The 24,453-nt window shown below is 38.2% G+C and overlaps 2 protein-coding genes across 2 annotated transcripts; one reads left to right on the top strand and one right to left on the bottom strand.

The window, feature by feature from the left end:
* Window positions 1-648: 648 nt before the first annotated feature.
* LOC115624411 (transcription factor mef2A) lies at window positions 649-6,611 on the bottom strand. Its single transcript, XM_030519145.1, has 7 exons — window positions 5,708-6,611; window positions 5,182-5,609; window positions 3,823-4,642; window positions 3,048-3,367; window positions 2,509-2,665; window positions 2,356-2,443; window positions 649-2,286 (listed from the first exon to the last, which is right to left on the bottom strand). Exons 1-7 carry the CDS (start codon window positions 5,777-5,779, stop codon window positions 2,186-2,188), a joined length of 1,986 nt encoding a protein of 661 aa, XP_030375005.1. The 5' UTR covers window positions 5,780-6,611; the 3' UTR covers window positions 649-2,185.
* Window positions 6,612-7,626: 1,015 nt separating this feature from the next.
* Window positions 7,627-23,995, top strand: LOC115624409 (poly [ADP-ribose] polymerase tankyrase). Its single transcript, XM_030519144.1, is given in 8 exon segments — window positions 7,627-8,502; window positions 16,619-17,401; window positions 17,470-17,630; window positions 18,620-20,363; window positions 20,425-20,582; window positions 21,110-21,402; window positions 22,188-22,344; window positions 22,409-23,995. Coding segments are annotated over 8 exon segments (4,617 nt in total). The 5' UTR covers window positions 7,627-8,312; the 3' UTR covers window positions 23,540-23,995.
* The last annotated feature ends 458 nt before the right edge of the window (window positions 23,996-24,453 follow it).

Here is a 24,453-nt window from a genome sequence, read left to right as displayed (position 1 = left end):
AATTGTTGCTGATTTTGTTTGTTAAGAGTGTGCCAGTGTGTGTGTGTGTGTGCTCGTTCATGTTTGTAACCGTTATTTGGCAGCAATTGCTGTCACAGCTTCCATTGAGGAAGGAGCTCGCTTCGTCGTCTTTGCCGAATGCGGCTCGTGTGCGGTTTCGGGAAAATACCGTAACAAAAATAACGCACAGCTTTGAGTTTAAAATGAAAAAAAAAATAATAATAAAAATGCCATTTATTTGCTAATACAATACAATAATTTCAATTTGTTCTAAAAAAGTTATAATTAGGTGGTGGTGGTGGTGGCTGCGAATTAATTATGGAATTAAATAGTTAATAATAATAAACATACTCGTATGTATATTGCTGTTGGTGGTTTGCGTTTTACAGTTATTGCTGTTGTTGTTGTTGTGTACAAAATATTGCTAAAGTTTATAACACAAGCGACTTGTTTTGTTCTTAACTTTTTGTTGTTTGTTTGCACTTTGCAATAAAAGCTACAAAATATGCATAATAATTGTAAATATTCATTATTTATAAGAGTAGTTGTATATATTTGTTGTTAAGTGTTTCGTTAAGTACTTTAAAAGTTAAACTTTTGTAACAAAGCATTGCTAATTTGTTTACTAAAGCTGCGCTAATGCAATAATTCAAATCGCTATATGCTAGCTATCAGTATTAGGCTAAAAAAGTTTACTTCATCTATAACATTTCGTTTCATCAATTATAATAATTAATTCAATCAATCATTTGTTTATTGCTCTGCGTACGAAGAAATCACTACAACACTACTTAAATGTTAAAAAGGCGTCCCATACTATTCGTTAGTTAATAATTATTGCAACGATGTACAAAAGTTCGTTCAGATTTCATTTCTTTTCTTTTTGTTTAACAAAAGTTGTTAAAAGCTAATGGCGCGAATGTGTAGATAAAAACATATTAAATACTATTGTATATAAAAAAATTTAAAACATATTAAAGACTAGCAACAAACATTATTATAAAAATGGAATTGTGTTTCTCAGCAGTCATAATTATTTATAGCGAATCCTTTTTTTCTATAAACAAGGTAAATTGTTACCAATTATTCATAAGCTATGGCCAGACATGCACAAAATTTGTAATTAGTAGAGATTTCTGAATCGATTTGGTGAACATAGCCTTTACACTTGCCAAGCTCGACTAATCCGTCTGATCACACCTTTATTTTTAGGACTGACAGGCATCTGTTAAAAGTTTAAATTATGCCATGAATTTCATGTTACTTCATTTAAAATCGATGAGTTCTGAACTTAAATATAATTTTCTGTTACTTCAAACATATTTTCGATTTATTTGTAAAATACCTTAAATTTGTTTGCCTGTCTGACCATATCTCTTACAATGTAGTATGTCTTTTGGAGCTGTTTATATTTTGCTTAAACGAAGTAGACTTTTTGCGAAATTTCATTACAATTTCCAGTTTTTATTTCCTAAACACTGCGCTTAAGTTCTACAAACACCAGAAATTGGGAAACTATATCAAATTATTTGCATTCGACTGTCCGCAAACTTAGAATGTAATGTGCTTTTTATGTAAAATTGCGTTATTTTTAAAGCGATTTTGCAAAAGTTTAACTAACACTGCGGCTAATAAGATACGTAAGTAATAATAAGAATTTGACTTCCATATGTAATTAATATATGTTTGGGAAACTACCAAAAGGTTGTATTATAGGGTAAACAATTTTGTGCATCAATTCTATGCTTTGTGTAAATTTGTAACAATAAAAATTGCTCTAGAGATCCATTAGATTACATTTTGGAAGAGAAACAAAAGAACTCAATATGCCTGTATTTTGTTTGTAACAATCCTTCAAAATGTTGAATGTAAATTTGTGATAATTTGTGAGGTTTATATATATAGAATGATATCAATTGGTATATATATATAATTTATATAGGCAGGTTTGAATTATTAAATATGTACTGCTTTTGCTTTGAAGATATGTGTTAAGTAGTCGCTTTCCTCGCTTTTGTTCCCAAATGTTGAAAGGTTTCGTAGAATTTATAGTTTTTTTCGTTTGGTGCTTTTCTGAATTTAAATATACATACATATGTATGATGTTATTTCGTTGTGAGTGTGTGTGTGTGTGTGTGCTAAATAGTTGTAGTATTTAAAGCATTGATTTATTTTATTCGTTTATTTAAACCCAAACACCATGCGGATTCTTGCTGGTGGGCACTGCCGTTTCCAATTGGCGTGGAGAACCAATTATGCGACGACTGCTGCCCTGTTTGTTCGGTCCTGCAATGTAAATGCAATAAATATTTAAGTTATTGTTTTATAGTTTATAGAATGTGGAAATCGTCATACCCTCTAGCAAATGTTTTATCTCCTCTGTAGTTGTCACCGTCAGGCTCTGCAAATTGACTTCCTTCATTTCATTCACCAGCTGCTCCACCTGCCAACCAAGTCGATCAATAATTTAGTTTTTAGGGAATATATTTAAATAATTTAAATTACAACCTGTCGCTTTTTCTCCGCTATTGCGTGCTCTATCATTAGCAATTCCTTTTTTAGATTATCCGCCGTCTTATTCGATGTATCCGTGCTGTGCAGCGCCTGATCGATCTCGCTCTGTATACGCTCCATTTCCATGAGAAAATCACGCTCCACCGTTTGTCTGCAAGGACATAAATGGGTTTAATAAAATTATTAATCATTTATTATCTTATTGTTAATTAAAGATTTCTACTTTGTTCTTGTTAATTGAAACACAAAAACAAACTGACTTTCAATAATTAAATACTAAATCTGTGTTAAATTAAAATGAAGAGTTTGTGCACAAATTATTTGTCTGACTGACCGGGCAAGGTCAGACCTGCGAATAGTTTGCTCAAAAAATTGTCAAGTTTTCAAAAGTATATCGTTGTTATAATTGTGTAATAATTATAACAAAAGAGAATTCTATACTAATATATAAAGCGTACTCCTATAAAATAACTTTTTTAGAACTCTCTTTCCAAAGTTTGTTCAATTGCTTGCCGACCATATCTTTGACTCACCTATTGCTTTGTTGTTGTTGCGTTAGCGCTCGTTGTTCGAGTTCAATGTCATCCATAAGTAAGCGTATCTTGTTCTTGCATTGCAACAACTCTGTCTCACAATTTGCCAATTTGGAGCGAAGTAGGGCTATTTCGGATTTCAGCGTTTTCTCCTGCTGCTTCACCAGCTCGTTCTCCTCCTCGACGTACTGCAATGTTTGCAAATGTTCGCTGCCCTGCCGAAAGATTTGATCCGCTTTAGATATGTCACGTGAGATGGCTTCCAATTCCTGGGCATGATCACGTTCCTTGGCCTCCAGATAAACAATTTCCGAATCAAACTGAAGGGAGAGATGGAAAGTGGTGTAACAATTTAGTTGAAATTCAATTACTCAATTGGTTCGTGACTTGTGAGCTATTTGAGGATTGTATTAGAGCTGTGCGGGTAAGCAATAATGACGTTACACGATTCACATTCATGAGGACTGTTCATTTGTTGCCACTTGTTTTATTTATTTTTTATTCTTTTAGTATTTTTTCTATATATTTTACTTTATTTTTAAGATTACACATACTTTTTTGATAAATAATTACTTGCTTTTCATAACTATGATTCAAACTTTTTGTCACTACAATATGAAGACACAAGTTCCGTAATTTTTCACCGAATTACTGGTGCGTTTGTACACTTGAGAGATCGGAGTTTTTGTAGAGTCGTATTAAGACCTTTAAGCTTAACCCATTCTAGCTTTCACAATCACGCACGCACTCACGCACAGCTCTACTGCTTACTCACCTTATGCAATTCCATTTGTTGTGCCGTTATTTTCTCGCGTTGGAATTTAATTAACTGCAACAGATCTTTGTATTGTGTGGCCTGAAAAATGCTCTCACTTTCGTCCATGGACTGAGTGTTGTTGTTGTTGTTGTTATGGTTGTTGTTGTCATAGTCATTGTTGCTATTGTAATCGCTGAGAAATGGATTTGTGGCCGAAGACGCATTCGATATGGTTTCGGCATTCTGCAAACGTTGCATGGGACTATTTCTGGGCGGGGGCGGATCACGATATGGTGGTGGGACCAAGGCACCATTTGCGGAAATTGTCGGCGTCTGTTTATACAGATCGGGTGAGGCATTATAGGGTGTGTTGTTGCTGTTGTTAATTGGACTATTGTTGTTATTGCTGTTGTGATTGATATGTGCATAAATATCGCGTAGATTTTCACTGCTATTGTTATTATTCAGATTGTTGTTGTTATTATTATTATTAGTATTGTTATAGAACGCCTCATTGGGACTGGCGCGTCGCATTTCGGACAAATGCAGCTCATTGCTGGATTTGCTCAGTTGACTGTAGGTATGCTGATTATTGTTGCTATTATTATTGCTATGATTATTGTTATTATAGACATCGCTGAAGGCATTGCCGGCGGGCGTACAGCTGGACATGTCCAAAGGGTTCGAGTGCGATTTCTCATGTTTTGGCTGTAATGTGGGCACATTGTTGTTGTTGTGCGCCTTCTGCTTGTTGGGCGGTTGTTGCTGTTGATTTTGTTGTTGTTGTGGTATGCCTTTGACGATGCCAATATTGTCAAATTGCTTAGCATCGTAGCCGCTGAAAATAATAAAGTTGTTTATCAATATTAAATTTTCTTTTTTTTCATTGTCAGCTTTATAATATACTGAACCGATTTGGGTGAAAGTTCAAATTATAGTGGGACATTATAAAAACATCATAAATATACAATTTGGTTGCAATAAAATACCAAGAATGATTTTTGCAAACCTAGATCCTATGCCTGCTATATGATATATGATATGATATATATAGTTAGCGCACCGATTTTAATGATGTTTTAGATTAAAGTAAGGCAATAAAATAAACTTAAAATGTAAAATTTAGGCAACAAAAAAGTTATTCTACTAAGATTGCTTCTTCAAGCCATCGTTATTATGACAGCTTTACAAAATAAAGAGGTTATATATGTTTTGCAATAAACTTCATTTGCAAGCCTAAGAGATTAGTCTAAATACTAAGTTTGGTGTGTCTAGCTCCTATCTTTCAAAAGTTATCGCTGTTCATACAGTCGAACAATAGGCAAACAGACATTGCTATAGACATGTATACCATATAAAAATGCAATTAAAACGTACCTAAAACTTTTTTTTAGCTCCTTTGTGCGATAGCTGAGCTCCACATTGGATTTTTGTTTCTGCAATGTGGGCGCGGGCTTATTCACATTGTTGTTGTTGTTGTTATTGTTATTTACGCCCAGCGGCTTTTTTGGCATGACAACAGCATATGTTGGAGAATTGTTATTGCTGTTGTTATTGTTATTCTGTGGTTGCTGCGTCTGTGGCTGCTGTTGGTGTTGTTGCTGCTGCTGCGGTTGTTGTTGCTGCTGTTTGTTCTCTGAACGTTGCAATATAAATTGCACGTCATTAGCATATTCACCCCATTTTAGCAGCAACTTCATGGGATTCTCATTTGGCGCCAGATGCCGCTCATTATTCCGCCAGCGTTCGATTAAAGCGAACCGCCCCACCTTGCCTGTGGCATGTGCCAAAGCGAATACCACATCCTGCCGCAAGACAAACAAAGTATGTAATTAGTAATTGGGTAGAACAACTACAAGAATAAGAAGAGAAGAACTAAAACTAAAAAATCAATAGCACGCACCTGACAAGTCGTACTGACTGTGACGCCACAAACAATCCGCTGTATGCCCTCAACCCAAACTTTCAATTCCATTTTTCACAATCGTCGTCGTCGTCGTCGTCGCTGTCGGCCGCTTACTGTTCCAATCAACAATTATTTTGAATTGCTTTCTTGCGCCGCCAAATTACACCAACTGACTAAATCGCTGAATAGCGAGTTGGTTGGCTGCTTGGCTGATGGAGCTGTCTGTGCTAATGATTCCCGAGCGTTGTTGAAGCTTGACTCTGCCGTCTGTTGTCCGCTGTCTGCCGTCTGGTGTCGTTGTTTAGCTTGTCGCGTGCGCAACGAAGCGTGCCTGTTGACAACGTGTGTGTTGTGTTGCAGTTGCTGCTGCTGTTGTTGTTGTTGTCGATGTCGAAGCTTTGCCTGCCAACATGCCCAGCAACCAACTTTGGGTATGGTTATGGAAATGGGGGTGCTGCGCTTCCCTTTCTTTTGCTTTGTTGCCACTTTTCCCTATTAATGTAGCCACTACTGTTTTTTGTTCACTTGCACTTACAACTGGTTTCTAAGCGGGCGGGGCGCGCGGGACTGCAGGTGTGTGCTGCTGTTTGCGCGTGTGTGTGTGTGTGTGCTGGAAAAATTCTGATTCACCTTCATCTATTTGGGTTACGCGCTAATCTCATACATTTGCTTTATTCTGCACCCATTGTTGATATTAAACACACACACGCACTGCCATCGCCACTTGCAAATGCACAAAATGTTTTTTATTTGTTATTATTTAAGGTTTTTTTTGAAGGGCTCCCAAAAATGCAGCAACAAAATCACAGCACATACACACACACTATCGCGCCACCACGACCACTGATGCACACTCTTTTGGTGCTTGCAGCATTGCTGCATTTAAAAAACCATATTTATTTAATGCAATTTTTTGATGCATTTAATCTTTTTATATGCCTTTATACGTTCTATGTGCTTTTTTCACTATTTGTTTATGTTTCGTTGCCCATCGAAAGTTAATCGAAATTTTTTTTGGTACATTGCGCGAGCTGGCAGCACTATTTTCTACAGAGTGCTGCCACTTGGATTGCAGGCTGCGCCATCGCATGACGCGCTCCAGCTGCGTTCAAACTGTTTATGTGTGTATTGTTAGTTTAAAACCAATTCTTTAAAATCTTAATACATGTGCGACATTTTGTATCATGGCACTTGTTCTAACTCCTGATAATCCTGTTTTATATGTAATGGGGTATTTGGTTTTACAAGGCTTCTAGAATTGAAGGTATTACATATACCTTTCAAGTAAATTGCATAAATTTGCCTACTGTACGCAGTTTTATTCAAAAGATTCTGATAAATAATTAATTTACTTACAACTAATTAAACTATATAATCTACTTTTTACCTAATTCAATTGAAAAATTAATAGCTTTGTTGTTTATTTGCTTTTTTTTTTGTTTTGTGCGTCAAGAAAAACATTATACAACAAAACAGATAAATATAGCTTAGAAATATGAATACCATCTATGAATTCTTATATTTATGTAATTTTTAATACTAAATGTTTTACTATATAATATTATCATTGTATTAATGTGTTTATTATATAAAATTAACTATTTTGTTTTTTATGGTTATCTATTTCTTTTTTTAAGTTTGTTAATTTTCTTGTTTGTATTAATATAGTTTATTGTCTTTTAATGGATTTAAATTAATAGTTTTCTATAAAATGTTTATAAGCAAATGTTCATAAAGAATATTAGTTCTTGTCGTGACGTAAATTGCATAAAACTGCTCATCTCCAGGAAGCTCTAGTGACAAGCGCTGCCACCTTTCGCACAACTGCCTGGCAACGCTTAGTAGAACAGGGTCGTTTGCCATCAGCAGGTCCCGCAGTCAGTCTGCAGATAATTATTACAAGTGTAGCACGCATTAGCACAACAGCACAGACAGAAAACACAACAACCACAACACAATACACTTTTTAAAGCCAACTCGAATTGCCAAACTATAATACGGCGACAGCAATTAGAATACAAAACCGAGCATTCCACAACAATGCGAGGTCGCAAATAGGGCTTAGTCTAGAGGCCAACACTGCAACGTCTTCTTCAGCTGGCAAAGTGCGTTAAAAATTTATTGATTTGCAGTGCATTTTGCAATTAAATATTAATCGACCTACAACTAGTGTTGTTGAACAAATACAAGCAGGACTTTTCCTAATTTTACTTTGTTAATATTTGGATGTGTGCAACAATAGCAACCACAACTTGCCAAAATTAAAATGGCCAACAAAGCTGCTGGCGCTGCTGCAAAGTTTAACAAACTTAAATAAATATTAACAAAAGCAGAAAAAACTCGTGCAAAACTTAGCAACAACAACAAAAGTAATCTCCAAAATTATACGGAGCTGTGTGTTTGTGTGTGTGAGTGGCGTTTTCGGGGCGCGGCGCCAGCTGCCAAGGTGCGTAATGCGCGTGTGAGTGTGTGTAAGAGTGAGTGTGTGTGTGTGTGTATAAACAAAACAAAGTAACAGGCAAGCAGTAACAACAACAACAAGTACTACATACAAAAAGCACTCACTGTAAATTGTAACAACAACAACAACAGCACTAGCACAATGGCCAGTCGCAGTCGCGCCATATTAAATGTTAATCTCGATACGGTCATGGCCAACGATCCATTGCGTGAGCTCTTTGAGGCCTGCAAGACGGGCGACATTGCCAAAGTAAAGAAGCTGATAACGCCACAGACTGTGAATGCGAGGGACACAGCGGGACGCAAATCCACGCCATTGCATTTTGCAGCGGGTGAGTAAAAGACAATAATAATAAATTCTACATATGTATGTGCATACATATGCTAATAGAAAACCTACATACATATGTATCTTTAACGTGTAAATAAATTAAATTAGAAAAACTTAGTTAGATTTCCCCTTTTCCTCTGCTGTCAATGCAATCAATCTATTATTCCAATTCATTCAAGGTCTGTCTTAGAGAAAACGAGGGCAGCTAAGGGTGTGAAAATCACAGTGCTGTCATGAGCATTGATTGATCCAATTATTCAGCATGATACTACCTTTCCTAAACTAGTTTGGGGCACATGTTCCATTCTGATTGAATGGCTTGTAATTTGCTGAACCTTGATGCAGGACTTACTGCATATTGTATTTGATATCCAAGATCAATTCCGCATCCTATGACATATGTATAATCTCTTAAAATAGTTTGCTTGGATATTGTTCAAAAAACCTATTGTTAGAGGGTATATCTAAATAATACAAATACGATTTCCAATTTCGTTTTAAAAAACTCTTTCCATATCATGCCATTTCAATTAATGTTTCATGATAAAGTGATTTCAATTCACTGATTTGACATAGTTTGTTTTCATATATGTATTAGTACTTGTAGTATTATATTAGTCATTCATCACTCAATTGGAGATATTTAATTCCATTTCCGTTTTTGCCTGATTTTTCATCTATATTCTTAATAATCAGGAATTTTGGTTGGCCACTATTTTTCAATCGGTATACCACATGGCCACGAATTAAATAAGTATCACCACAAATTTCTTCCATTTTTAAAAGTCCTGTTTACTTTGGGATGCGTCTTCTATATAATGTATTATTTTCAATACTTAGGTAAAGGTTATTATATCGTGGAAAAACGTAAACTTACAAGTAGTGCCAAGTATTTCAGCTAATTATAAAGAATTAAAGGGAGTTTTGAATTGAGAAAAACGAATCCGCTACTGCTACTGTTTCGCTTATAACTTTGTTTAGAAGTCGATTAAATTTCCCATGCCTAATCTAGGTTAAGTAGTTGGGGAATTGCGTCAAAAGAGTGGTAAAGCAATATTAGCAATAAAATAAATTTGCTTTGTCTAACATTTATTAGAGTCTACATACCAAGTTTCGTCAGTATGGGTGCAGCTGTTAGTGGAATTAAGGCGTTCATACAGACAGACGGCCAGTTTGTCTGGAAATGTTGTGCAAAAATATGTTTTTGTGCGCAAGCTAACATACCCCTTTCGGCCCCCATGTATAGAGTATGAAAAGTCCCCCTCTCCTTCTCTCTCTGTGTTGGTGTGTGCTGTCGCCTGTGCTTGGCAAAGGTTGAAGGACTCAGACTCGGATTCGGATTTGTATTCGGTGTTTCGTTGCCGAACGCACGCGCGCCCCATTCATATGCATACTGGCCTTGAGCTAGTTGCGCTGGACAGCCTGCCGCGCTGCTGATTGACGGTGCAGCTTGGTTGGTGGGGGAGGGGATTAGGCGGGGTGGGGTTATGACTGCGACTGTTGAGCGTCATTGTTGGACTCCGACAGTATAGTTCGCTAGTCGGCTCGTCGTTCGTTTTCATTCGCGTACCGAGGGTTGACCTACTTTTCTGCCTCGCTTGTTTCCGGAACGAAATTTTCATACGTAGCGCTGCTCTCTGGTTCTCCTGGCCTCGAAGTTTCTATTTTGAATTATTCCATAGACAATGCACAACACGGTGGGGGACGAACGAACTTGGCTGCTGTATGTATTTGGCTTTGGCAAAAGCCTTTTTCTGCATCCTGCTGCTGCTGACGTCTTTGTCCAATGCGTCGCCGTCGTCGCAGTCGCAGTCGCAGTCGCAGCCGTTTGACGTTTGTCGCCAACTAACGCATTCACCCAATACATATATACATACATACATATACATATGTATGCAGCATTAGCTTTTTTTACATGACTTTGGCCCAGTTTTTTTTTTATTATTATTTCAATTCAACTGTTAGCCTTTGCGCCGCAGTTGTTGCTTCCACGCTTAAATGTCAATTTTCTTTAAAACTAGAGTTGCGCATTTTCACTTTTTCCGCACGCACCGCAAAGTTCGTTCATTTTCTTTTGTAACATACAACAACAACAGCAGCAACAAAATTATAATAATTGTTGCTCGTCTGGTCCGTTGCGTCTCTTTGTTATATTTTTACATACGCTTATTAATGATAAGAGTATTGTGGTTCAAGTCGGCTTTTTGTAACTAACTCTGACGTTCTAAGGCATGAAATGCATAAAATCAAGTCTCGCCTTTATTTGAAAGGCCTGGGAATAGATAAGATATCAGTTTATTAATGCTTAATACTAATAAATGTGTAACAACTATGAACAACAGCTCGCTTTACAACAAAATAATCTAAACCATCGACTCGATGGTAGAATTTAGAATTTACAACTACGTGCCATGTTATTTGAGGACTCTTTAACGACTCCTCGATACACGCTACAAATACCAAATGCTTCAAAGCACCAACATCAGCCTTAACGTATTGGCCGGTTTAAAAAATTCCCTTTAATCCTAAAAACAAATCAGCTTTGTTTTGATTTTTTGAACCTGATTGATTTTTTGGACCTCCTCTTTTTTGGTTTTGGCTTAACTGGGTGGTTTCAGAATCATATTGGAAACACCACGTTTAATCACAACTCACAATGATGTGAAGAAATTTAGTCCTTTTTTGACTTCTGATCGATGTCTGTCCGATGTGGAATTTATACAATTTTTGGTCATTCTTCTATCGAAAGTAACAAAATAACTCGGCTTTTAACCATCTGATTGCCATGAAATTTCGAAGGGATGTTGGTAATAGATGTAACAAACTAACCTATTCATATGTGGTGCCACCGGAAAGAGATACTTTTAAAAACTTCTCCTTGCTTTCGTATGCACCTTCTTCAACGATTTGTCTTGTCATGCTGATCATGCAGTCTCTGCCAGCTGCATATATTTGACATTTAGGTTTCATGGAATATCCTTTTATCATTTGGGTACTAGGTATATACCAAGTACATATAGTTTTATATTCTTCAAATATCATATTGGAATGTATTTGGCGGCCATACCGAATAAATAACCATTTTTTTTTTTTTAAATTAGACTATTTCAAATCGCTTTAGAAAGAGTGTCTACAATTTCTCATTGAAGTCTTTATATATAGATATTTTTTCATTATAGTTTCAACTTCACGCCCCCTTGGGCAGCTCGTTGTCTTATCTGCTGCGCTTTGTCTTAATTAAAAGCGAAGCCAAGTCAGTAATCATAAATAAAGTGAAATAAAAAGTAACAGTAGACTTGCCTTTTGTTGTGTTGTTTTATGTGATTTTGGCCAAAAACTCTTCTTGCATATCAATTGGTTGTTGCTGTTGTCGCTGTCGATGATTCATCATCATGCGCCATTGTCAGTCAAAGTCACTGGAACTGGTTTCTCCATTTACTCGCCGCTTTTGTCACGTTCTGACTCCAAAAAAAAAAAAAAGAAAAAATATGAAGTGAGATCTTCAAATCGCTCTAGCTTGTTATAGTTTCTTCTTCTTCTTCGTCTCTTTTTGTGACAACGTCAAAGTTTTCACCTTATTGTGAACTCTGTAATGTATTTTAAGGCCCACAATATGGGAGGAGATCGTTCGTTCGTTCGTTTGCCGTATTTTTAAAACTGTCACACACTTATGGGCCGTCGCCACCTCATGATAAAATGCACATTTATTTATAGTTATGCACATTTATCAGCAACAACAACAACAACAACGACAGCAGTAACAGCCTCATGACGCCATAAACAGCTAACTGTTCAGAGCCCCAAACCCCCCGGTCCATACCCCTTCCGGTTGAAGGGGCTTTTGGGGCGCTTGCGTGTCTATCGAAGCTTATGATGTTGGAACTCACGTCTCTCAGCTATGCTGATTTATATACATACATATACTACTTAGTATAGTGTATGTAGAGCGCCACAAAAGCGTGCTAATTGTATAAGTTGTTCGTTTTCTGTGGAGTGGAGAACTTCAGCAGGTATTCACACTATGCTCTGCCCCTCCTGCTCCCATCCACTTCCTCCTTTTTCCACATGAACCGCAAATGTTTATTCATATGCACAGCTGTTTCGTTTATTTATTTATAATACATTGGCATTATATAGCTGTGTTCGCTCTTATCACTTATGTATGTATAGGTGTTTATGACAGTTTGTCGCTGATGTATGTGTGTTTGTATTATAGGCCTGCATGCGATTCAAATTTTAGATAATGCAAATAATAAAGAAACTTGAGATTTTAAAATATTTTTGCTTACATAAAACTATTGAAATACAAGTATGTATCTCGTTAGACTTTACAATTCAATCAAGAAAAACAAACCGCCTATATTCTCTAATATTTGTTGAATATGAATCATTTGAAGCCCATTCCAGCAGTGCTCTAATATGTTTAGAAGAAATTTTTAATTATCAGGGCTCGTTTGTTTGTTTTGATAACAAAGTCGATATATATTTTTGACACGTATCGCGTCGAAGGCTACTAAAGTCAATGGCTTGGCAAACAAAAGAGCCACTATTAACACAGATCGACGTAAAACCAATCACATGGAAGTTCTATCATACTTTGTAGTATTATCCATGTTACTGATAAGACTACAAAGTATGACACAACTGTACAAATATATTTCAAATTGTCGCAAATCTTCTTTATAAAGTAATTTAAAAGATCAGCGCTGAGCGTATTACGCAAATAGTCAAGTCATTGCCCGTGTGCTTTATTTTTTCAAATCAAGTCTGTTGTGGAATGTTTGGTTATTTTTTTAACTGCTTTTTACTGTTCAATCTTAAAAGTTCACCATGTTCAGTGAGTGACTAATAATTTTGGAGTGTCTGCTGTTAACCACAATCGATGAGGTTTTTGGCATTTGAAATGAATTGGTTTTTGTTTCAAGTGTCCACTCATTGTTTTTAATAATTATATAGGTATTCGTCCACCGCCCTCGCTCCTAAAACCATTTCTAGGCCGTTTTTCGTCTATAACTTAATCATGTCAATTACAACACTTTAGCGGCAATATATTAACAACATAAAGACCAAGCGATTAAGTAATTAACATGCGTATTTTAGTGTGATCGGTCACTATATATACATATATATAAAAGTGCATATATATTTGCCATCCAAGGTAGTTGGCGGCAACGAATTAGCCAAGCAGTGAGCCGCGAACGAAGTTGCCTCAACCCGGTTGCTCAGCGACTTAATAAAGTTGCTATTCAGCAACAACAAAAGAATACCTTTATATATAGCTACAATTAACAAAAACAACAACTGCGACTAACTGAACAATGCATCGAACTACACTACACAGTGGGGGTATACGGGATTAGTTGCTAGTTTTAAATCAAAATTCAAACTCGTCACTATTTTTGAGCTTAAATTTAAAAGTAACTTTATATATTAATTTGTATTTTATTTAAGTATTTAAATTTATAAAGTATCATTATTACTTAATTTTTACATAAAGTTAATTAAGTAACCATTTAAAAAATTTAAAAAAATATTATTTTATCAATTTTATATTATTTATATTTATATATATGTTATTTATATTATATTTTTTTTATATTTAATATTTCAACTATTTGTATGCCATTAAATTAATTCATTTAAAAAATTTTAATTTATTTTTATCTATTTTTTTGTTAAGAACTACAATTATTTCTATTTTCGGACATTTTTTTTATTTTCAACTTTAAAGTAAATATTGAAAAAATTTATTTTGACAAGCTTGAACTATACTGGCTACAATTTTAAATTTTATTTAATTTTTAATATACACTACATAAGTCTATTAATACTATTATTATTTATTATTTCATATAAATAATTTAAATATGTAAAATTTTGATAATTATATTTGAATGTTGTTTGTGTAATTGTTAATTTTGTAAACTTTTCAAAAGAGCCTTAAACTTTTGCTGATTTTCCATATAATTTCAGCTTTCTTGGCAACAACAAATCTCTAAGTATTAGTGTCAAATTTAATTATGTTTTAAAAATAATTTTTATAAAATTGCATTTTTATTTGAAAAACCATGTAACTGTGCCACAAAGCGCATTAACTTTTTGAATGCCCTCAGCCAGCCCCTACTCCTATTGTTGTGTTCAGTGCTCAGTGATTCTCAGTATTATTTGTTGGCCCATTCAGTCGACTCGACTGCTTTCAATAGGCCACGGCACTTAAGAAGTCGCTGTCTGCTGGTAGTTGGCTCAACAATTAAAATTGTTTTCCATTCTATTAATTTTCACGCATTTGGCGTTCCAACCAACTTTCGTAATTGTTTGGCAAATAATTGCAAAAACTTAAAAAAAAGAGAATGGCAGCAAACAATTTCCTGGCAAATATTTTAGATTGCTGCGATTTCAAATAACGCTTACAAGCCGTTTCGATTGCATTTCTCAATAAACATTAAAAGCATTTGTAATAAGTTTATTGAATTAACAAATATTACGTGTGCGCCTCTTGGAGCGCAACAATTGCATTTGTTTTTTATTTTAGTGCTTAATTTTTTATTAAAGCTTTCCATTTTATCTGTGACCTTACTTAGACAGTTTTTTTTTTCGTCCACTGTTTTGTATGCTGGCTTATTTATTTACCTTCCTATGTATGCTTTTGTGAACGAGACAAGGTCGTGCCATTTGTCTTGCTTTAGATAGGTTTTTTCAAATGTTGGCAAAGCAAACAAGTCAACAGGCTTATTGTCTGAAGTCCGAGCATCGAACGCCAGCACTTTCCCATATGTTATCCATCCAGCCATCCGTCCATCCATCCGTTTGTCCAACTGTTCACCATCCACTTGAGTTGCTGGGCACACAAAGTCGCGCTTCCGCTTTCGAAAAATAGAAGAAAAAACTGAAAAATTATGCATGCAAAGACGATGGCAAAGCAAAGCGCGTAACATAAAGACAAAAATCAATGCAAATGCTGAAGAAGAAGAAAGGGGGAAGGGCGGCGACGACGACAGTAGTAGTTAGTTGTACGCTTTCTAGACTCACCTAACCAGGGCTGGGCACAAGGTTTTTTAAAACCAAAACCCCAAATGCACTCAATTGAAATATTCGTCAAAAAACATAGACGCTTCAATAATTTATAATTAGAGATATAGGGAATAGATTTTGTATTCCCACATATGATTAGATATTTTCTATTTCAATATTTTTTTATTTTCAATATTACTAATTTATTATATTGAATTCTGGAATAAAGTTTATATGACGAGTGAGAATCTAGAATACAGTTGATATTATACTAACATTACTTATAAGTTCTATAGACAAATTCCGCTTGAACAAACTATAGATTAGTTTTGCTGATCATTTGAAACTGTTTTCTTAAGTTAAGTCTTATCTTAAGGCATTTCAATAGTTTATAATTATAGATAAAAATATAAGATTACAAATTGGTTTTCGACTACCAAATTATGATAAGATTCAATTTCAATATTTTCAATTTACTTTAATGAAGTCTAGAATACAATTGATATTACTTTCAACTAATATTCATAACAACTGCTAATGATTGAATCCGTTTAATGTGAACAAATTCATGTGAAATTTCAATAAAACAGATTTGCTGATAATTCGAAAAAGCTTTTCCTTCGAATACAAAATATACTACACAAAATTGTCAAAAAATTATGTGGCTTATATCTCTAGATAAGGAGAATCAAGAACAACTCATTTTGAAAGACAACAAATTTATTAAACGGCTCTTCTCAAATGTGTTTAAGAAATTTCTCAGAAATACAAAAGGAAATATCTTAAAAAAGAAAATAAATTAAACACACGATTTATCCAAATTGTAGGTTTTAAGAAAAGCTTCCCTGTGCTGTTGAAATTCTTCAAATATATATTCTGATGGATAAGGAACCCTATTAAGAACCCTTTTTAAGAAGAGCCTCCTTAATTCTTTGCAAATACTACTTCATATAAGAAGTTTATTAAATAATTATGTACTTCTAGATATTTATAATTTTGTGGTCAATATTAAGTAGCAATTTTCTAAAGAGTTTTGCCTTTTTAACCCCATTTTTCCCCCATTTCAACCCATATTCACATAACTTTGTTTCGCTGTTTCTTCACAGGCTATGGAAGGCGGGAAGTGGTGGAGTTTCTGCTTAACAATGGCGCCTCCATACAGGCCTGCGACGAGGGCGGTCTGCATCCTTTGCACAACTGCTGTAGTTTCGGGCATGCGGAGGTGGTGCGCCTGCTGCTGAAGGCCGGAGCGAGTCCGAACACCACAGACAACTGGAACTACACGCCGTTGCATGAGGCAGCCAGCAAGGGGAAGGTGGATGTCTGCATTGCCTTGCTCCAGCATGGAGCGAATCATACGATCAGGAATTCCGAGCAGAAAACGCCGCTCGATCTGGCCGATGAAAATACACGACCGGTGCTAACGGGCGAGTATCGCAAGGACGAGTTGCTGGAGGCGGCCCGTTCCGGTGCCGAGGACCGGCTGTTGGCGCTACTCACGCCTCTAAATGTGAATTGCCATGCCAGCGATGGGAGGCGATCGACTCCACTCCATTTGGCTGCGGGCTACAATCGGATTGGCATTGTGGAGATACTGCTGGCGAATGGCGCCGATGTGCATGCCAAGGATAAGGGAGGACTCGTGCCGCTGCACAATGCCTGCTCGTATGGCCACTTCGATGTAACCAAACTGCTGATACAGGCCGGCGCCAATGTGAATGCCAACGATCTGTGGGCCTTTACGCCCCTCCATGAGGCTGCCTCGAAGAGCCGCGTCGAGGTCTGCAGTCTGCTGCTTAGTCGTGGCGCTGATCCCACGCTTCTCAACTGCCACAACAAATCGGCCATCGATGCAGCGCCCACGCGTGAGCTGCGTGAGCGTATTGCATGTGAGTAGCGTGATTTATGCGATGAATATAGTAAACGATAAACTGACAACTCCACTTGATTTTTGTAGTCGAATACAAGGGCCACTGTCTGCTGGACGCCTGCAAGAAATGCGATGTCTCGCGTGCCAAAAAACTCATCTCTGCCGAAACTGTGAACTTTGTTCATCCCTATACGGGCGATACGCCACTCCATTTGGCTGTTATCTGTCAGGACTCCAAACGCAAGCAGGTAAATATCATGGTAGATTAGTATTGAAATGGAAACCAATAGCTGATATAATATTATTAATTGAATAAACAAATGTTAAGCTATTAAACTCAAAGCGACAGTTCTCCGCACTTCTTATAACAAGTATTACCAAGTATTAACCAATGCCACCTAGATAGTCATCTGATTTATATAAAAAAAGACCTAATTTATTTTAAAATCACAGCACTTCTCTGCGCTTCTCACACGATTTATCTAAGCGAATCAGATTTTCACAGCAGAATACAATCTTTTTTATGTTTATTTGTGTTTTAATTAAAAACAAAGCTCTCCTCTGCGATTCTCATACGAGCTACCTAACCGAATCTGATTTACATATAGGAATACAATCATTTTTAAATAAGTTAAAAACAAAGCTCCTCTCTGCGCTTCTCATACGAGGTACCTAAGCGAATCTGATTTACATATAGGAATAAAATCATTTTTGAGTTTAATTTAAAAACAAAGCTCTCCTCTGCGCTTCTAATACAAAGCGCAACCAACACTATTTCGGACGGGTGTTAACCCAATTTTAAAGTGAATTTTACCTAAAATTAAAAACTGCCGTCCTCCGCGCTTCTCAAGCACTTAAGAGGCAATTTAGTTTCTCAAAAACAACAAATAATTCTTGAATAATATTTAAAAATTGTCGGTTTCTGGCGCTAATTAAATCTAAATAAATCTTTCATATTAATATTTCAACTTTTAACAAAGACGATTAGAACTCATCCGGATTGTAGATAATATTTAAAAATTGTCGGTTTCTGGCGCCAATTCAATCCAAATAAATCTTAAATATTAATATTTCAACTATTCACAAAGGCGATTAGAACTCACACGAGGTTTAGAAAACGTCACAGAATACATTTTATTTGAAAGAAAAAAAAACACAAAGCAAGAGTCTCTATCTATCTCTATCTATATTTTTTAAAAACTACTAAACTGTTCGCATTCTCATCTCGATTTCTCAGTTGGTGGATCTGCTGGCGCGGAAGGGTGCTTTGCTGAACGAGAAGAATAAGGCGTTCCTCACACCGCTCCATTTGGCCGCGGAACTGTTGCACTACGACGCGATGGATTTGCTGCTGAAGAACGGAGCGAAGGTGAATGCGCTGGACAGCTTGGGACAGACGGCGCTGCACAAATGTGCTTGCGACGAGCAGGGAGTGCGTCTGTTGCTCTCCTATGCGGTGGATACGAGCATTGTGTCGCTGGAGGGTTTGACGGCGGCGCAACTGGCATCGGACAATGTGCTGAAGATATTGAAGAATCCACCGGACACCGAGACGCATTTACTCGAAGCTGCCAAAGCGGGAGATCTGGACACGGTGCGACGCATTGTGCTGAATAATCCGCATACGGTTAACTGCCGGGATCTGGACGGACGCCACTCGACGCCTTTGCACTTCGCCGCTGGCTTCAATCGCGTGCAAGTTGTCGAATTCTTGCTGGAACACGGTGCAGAGGTGTATGCCGCCGACAAAGGGGGTCTCGTGCCGCTGCACAATGCCTGCTCCTATGGACACTACGAGGTTACGGAGCTGCTGGTGAAGCATGGCGCGAATGTGAATGTCTCGGATCTGTGGAAGTTTACGCCGCTCCACGAGGCGGCCGCCAAGGGGAAATATGACATTGTGAAGCTGCTGCTGAAACACGGCGCCGATCCTATGAAGAAGAATCGTGATGGCGCCACCCCGGCCGATCTTGTCAAGGAATCCGATCACGATGTGGCCGAGCTATTGCGTGGCCCCTCCGCTTTGCTGGATGCGGCCAAGAAAGGTAATTTGGCGCGCGTACAGCGTTTGGTGACGCCCGAAACCATCAATTGTCGGGACGCCCAGGGCCGCAACTCGACGCCCCTCCATCTGGCTGCCGGCTATAATAATTTCGAGTGCGCCGAGTATTTGTTGGAGAATGGTGCCGATGTGAACGCGCAGGACAAGGGTGGTCTCATACCCCTCCACAATGCCTCCTCCTATGGCCATTTGGATATTGCCGCGCTGCTTATCAAACACAAGACTGTGGTGAATGCCACCGACAAATGGGGCTTCACACCGCTCCACGAGGCTGCCCAGAAGGGACGCACCCAACTCTGTTCGCTGCTGCTCGCCCATGGCGCCGATCCCTATATGAAGAACCAGGAGGGCCAGACGCCCATCGAGCTGGCCACTGCCGACGATGTCAAGTGTCTGCTGCAGGATGCCATGGCCACCTCGTTGAGTCAGCATGCGCTGAGCGCTTCCACGCAATCGCTGGCCAGCAGCTCACCAACGCCAGCAACGGCAACAGCGACGGCCAACTCCACAGCTTCCAGCGCTACGGCCACAGCTGGCAACAACACTTCCACATCCTGCAACGTGCTCTCACCCACGACCGAAACTGTAACGCTGCCATCGGGCGCTTCTATGACACTGAGTGTGCCCGTTCCCTTGCCCCTCTCCAGCTCCACACGCATTAGTCCCGCCCAGGGGGCCGAGTCGCATGGCGCCGATATGGCCGAGGAGGTGGTGCCGGATGCAGAATCGATTACAAACGTTTCCGGGTTCCTCAGCAGCCAACAGCTGGAGCATTTAATAGAGCTGTTCGAGCGCGAACAAATCACTCTCGACATACTCGCCGAAATGGGGCACGACGATCTAAAACAGGTGGGCGTATCCGCCTATGGTTTTCGCCACAAGATACTCAAAGGCATCGCCCAGCTGCGTGCCACCACAGGTAAAGCTCCTCCTTCTCATTTTCAATTGTCCTGTAATGCAAATTCCTCTTACCTTGCTAGGCATTGGCAACAATGTGAATCCCTGCACGCTGCTCGTTGACTTGCTGCCCGACGACAAGGAGTTTGTCGCCGTCGAGGAGGAAATGCAGGCCACCATACGCGAGCATCGGGATAATGGCCAAGCCGGCGGCTACTTTATACGCTACAACATTGTGCGGGTAAGTCCCCCTAACCCGAAAAATAGTTCCCCATCACAACATGTTTTGACATGACTTGGAATGGACCTAAGTAAACTGATCTTAGTTAAAGGCTCCTGAACAATTATTACAAAGTTGAGCATTTCAAGAACATATATATTATCTTCCCTTGTAGTTCAGTTCATTATAGCCCTTATTAATAGATCCTATACTAACCAGGACTCTTTAAGGAAATATCTTAATTTAAGAAAAATGTAATTAAGAGTATAACTTGAACTTTGAGAATACTTAGTGTTTAAGTGTTCTTAAAATTTAGAGTTCATCCTTATGGCTAAAATAATCATATATACTATATGTTAACCGGGGATAGTGTAGCTTCCCAACAGTGAAAGAGTCCTTTAAATCGCTCCAGCAGTTTCGGAGCCTTTTCAATTCAAATAAACAAACAAACAATCAAATCTTTCCTCTTTATAATATTACCATAAATAATTATATAGTAGTATATCTGATCTTCATCTTTGCTCACACATTACATTCTATACTTGCAGGTTCAAAAGGTGCAGAATCGTAAACTCTGGGAACGTTATGCCCATCGTCGCCAGGAAATTTCCGAGGAGAACTTCCTGCAGTCGAACGAGCGCATGCTCTTCCATGGCAGCCCCTTCATCAATGCGATCGTTCAGAAGGGATTCGACGAACGCCATGCCTATATTGGTGGCATGTTCGGTGCTGGCATTTATTTTGCCGAGCACAGCTCGAAGAGCAATCAGTATGTCTATGGCATTGGTGGCGGTATTGGATGTCCCTCACACAAGGACAAATCCTGTTATGTCTGTCCCAGGTAAGTCGAATAATTAGTTTATATAATTAACTATAATTAGTTTCTTTTATTTCCAATGCAAAACTTATTCATTTAAAGAACAGATCATTAATAATTGTAACTTAAAAGTCTTTTCCAAAAACAATATTGACGCTTTAACATTTGACTTAGAATATGTCTGTCTTCTTAAAATTGCTTTCTCAGCAGAAAAGCTAAGATTTGAAAATAATCATTAGACTAGTAAATAATAATACTACTTTACTACTAGTATAGAAATAGACATTTGATGCGTGAAACTTCTGAGTAATGAAAGAACTGACAAAAACCATTTTAAAAATTATGCAGTTTGATTTTTATAGCTGTCTTTGTATTGACGTTTAACAACCAACAATTAGATATCTGATTGTATAAATCTGACGTGCAGAAGATCTGACCTGTACAAATATGTAAACTATACAAAATATTTAAACTTTAGCGAATTCAACACATTTTAAACGTCTGAACTATTTCCTGTCTACATTTTGATGTTTCGACATCTGACGATTTGACATCTGACGCAAACCAAATCTGACGCGTAGGTTTTCGCTCAACGGAGCTGCGTAAAAGAACTTATTGCTAATAATGTTTATATAAAAAGACTTAGATATAAGTATTTTCCAAAATATTTGAACCAAATGTTAATCTTTTGATATGAAGTATAAAATAGTTTATATTATTTCGTTGCTTTTAACTAAAATCTTACATATAATACTGCTGTTTTAATAATTTCTCAATAAGGCTAACTAATGTATTTGCTGTTCTTTTAGACAATTGCTGCTGTGTCGCGTGGCGCTGGGGAAATCCTTTCTACAGTATAGCGCTATGAAAATGGCGCATGCACCACCAGGACACCATTCGGTCATTGGTCGACCATCGGCTGGTGGACTGCACTTTGCCGAATATGTCGTCTATCGGGGTGAACAGGTAAGTCGTTAATTTTAAAGTCCTATGTAGATAATGATATATTTCATTTGATTTCTTGTGACAGTCTTATCCGGAATATTTGATAACCTATCAAATAGTGAAGCCCGATGACAGCAGCAGCGGCGCTGAGGAAACGAGATGATGGATGCCGTCTGTTGGTTCAACGCCCACAACAACATCGCCAGCACAGCAGCAACAGCCACAGCAGCAGCAGCAGCAACAACAACAACAGACCTCAACGCCAATGCCAACAATAATAACAACAACAACAGCAGCAGCAGCCACAACAACCACCAATAAGCAGCGACACAAGCCACAAAGCAAGCAACAGCCAGCACTGCCTCTGCAATTGCAGTATCAACACTATAAGCCACAGCAGCAGCAGCAACAGCAGCAAGCCGGTGGCGCTGGGGCAGCAGCAGCCGCAGCACCGCCTGGCTCAACGGTGGCTCAAGTGACCACCACACAGCCGACGCCGGCGGGCGTTTTTACGCACAACCAACACAACAACAATGCGCACAACAATGGCGGCGATATATCGCCGATATCCTCTAGCAATTCCTACTCCTCGGTGGACACAAATCAGACGCTGCTCAATTCGATTGCCAATCAACAGCAACAAAAACAGAAACGCGTTCGCAACAACAAATATAGTCAATTCATGTTCATAACGCCGGCCGTTTCGATAGATCGCGACTTTGAATATGCCTCGAACGGCTGCGATTTGGACTTCGAGGACTTTGCGAATGCGGCCCACAACAATGGGAATCTGTTTCGTGTGGGCCTGCGACGCAGTGGCAGCAGCATCGACAGCGGCAACAGCAGCAGCGACAGCTCCTTTCGTTCCAATTACAATTCCTACTTGCATCACAGTCGCCAGCATTTGTTGCCAAAGCGCGGGGGCGGCGCCCATCACTTCTACACCTTCTCGTCCTGGCGTTGGTGCACGCTGATTTGTGCGGCTATGCGTTGTTTTGGCGCTGGCCACAGCTCCCATGCCGCTACCTACAGCAGCTCCTTTGTCCGCGGCGGCGGCGGCGGCGGAGGAGGTGGAACTTCTAGCAATGCGCCACATTATCGGCTGCGTCGCTGCTCCTCCACCTATAACACGGATAATGCCTATGAACATTTTGCGGCGCCCTTCAAGGCCCGCAAGACACGCGATCATATGAACAACATCACCTATGAATTGTGACGGTGGTGGTGGCCGCCTAAGTCTAAGTGCTTTGAATTAATTTTTGATCTCCATGTCGCCGTCTCTATTAGTTTTAACTCTAAAGATCACCACCATATGCGTTGGCGTAGTAGGTTCGTTATCCAAATATTGATACTAATAATAATTCTATTTCTATTTCGCTCTTTACTAATAATTCAATTCTTCTTAGCTATAAATGTTAGAAATTCAATGTCGTTGTTGTCGTCATTTATTCTCTAGCCACTAAGCATATAGCGCGTATTGGATAAATCAAAAGTGCGAGACTAGCTTCTAAGAACGAATCGAACGAATTGCAAATTCCGAACCGAAATCCTGGCAAAAAGAAAAGCGCATTTCCTTCACTCTTCTTGCAGTTGTATTGATTGACAAACAAAAGTGATTTTAAATTCAAATGACTTGCAAATGATTAATAATAATAATAATTATAACAATTAATCAACACATATATACTATATACCAACTTATATATATACATATATAATGTGTGCATTATGCCGCGCGTCTTTATTTAAGTGTTTAAACTTACAACAATTAGCTATTTAATGTAAAACAATGAAAATCAAATTTCAACTGCAATTGAAAACTCCAATTAAACTTAAATATATATACAGACATAAATGCAATTAAAACTCTGTGTTTTATTCTGGTCTCTCCACATAAAAGCAAAGAAAGCTATATCGAGTCAAACGAGATAGTTTTGGACCTAACTTATATAACAGAGAAAGCAGAGAATAAGATAGATAATAAGATAGTTCTAGATATCAGTAATATGAAGCGGAGCTTGAAATTATTTTCAATTTTATTCAAGTTAATCCGTTTTCCAATGCTCGAAGCAGTCCGAAAAATCCTTTTGTGGTCTTCTGGCCTTTGGTACCTTATTCGATTCGTCTTCA

The sequence above is a fragment of the Scaptodrosophila lebanonensis genome, unplaced genomic scaffold, assembly GCF_003285725.1.
Source record: "Scaptodrosophila lebanonensis strain 11010-0011.00,11010-0021.00 unplaced genomic scaffold, SlebRS2 tig00000053-arrow-pilon, whole genome shotgun sequence".
NCBI classification, from domain to species: domain Eukaryota; kingdom Metazoa; phylum Arthropoda; class Insecta; order Diptera; family Drosophilidae; genus Scaptodrosophila; species Scaptodrosophila lebanonensis.
The sequence above is the reverse complement of the archived record's forward strand: the minus strand, read 5'-3'. Positions and strand labels throughout refer to the sequence as shown.

Excerpts from the sequence above, each read along its gene's own strand:
- LOC115624411 (XM_030519145.1), bottom strand. The coding sequence starts at position 5,779 with ATGGAATTGAAAGTTTGGGTTGAGGGCATACAGCGGATTGTTTGTGGC. Across the intron at positions 2,666-3,047 it reads CAACAACAACAAAGCAATAG|ACAAACGGTGGAGCGTGATT; the intron begins GTGAGTCAAAGA and ends ATGTCCTTGCAG. Across the intron at positions 2,287-2,355 it reads GATAAAACATTTGCTAGAGG|GACCGAACAAACAGGGCAGC; the intron begins GTATGACGATTT and ends TTTACATTGCAG.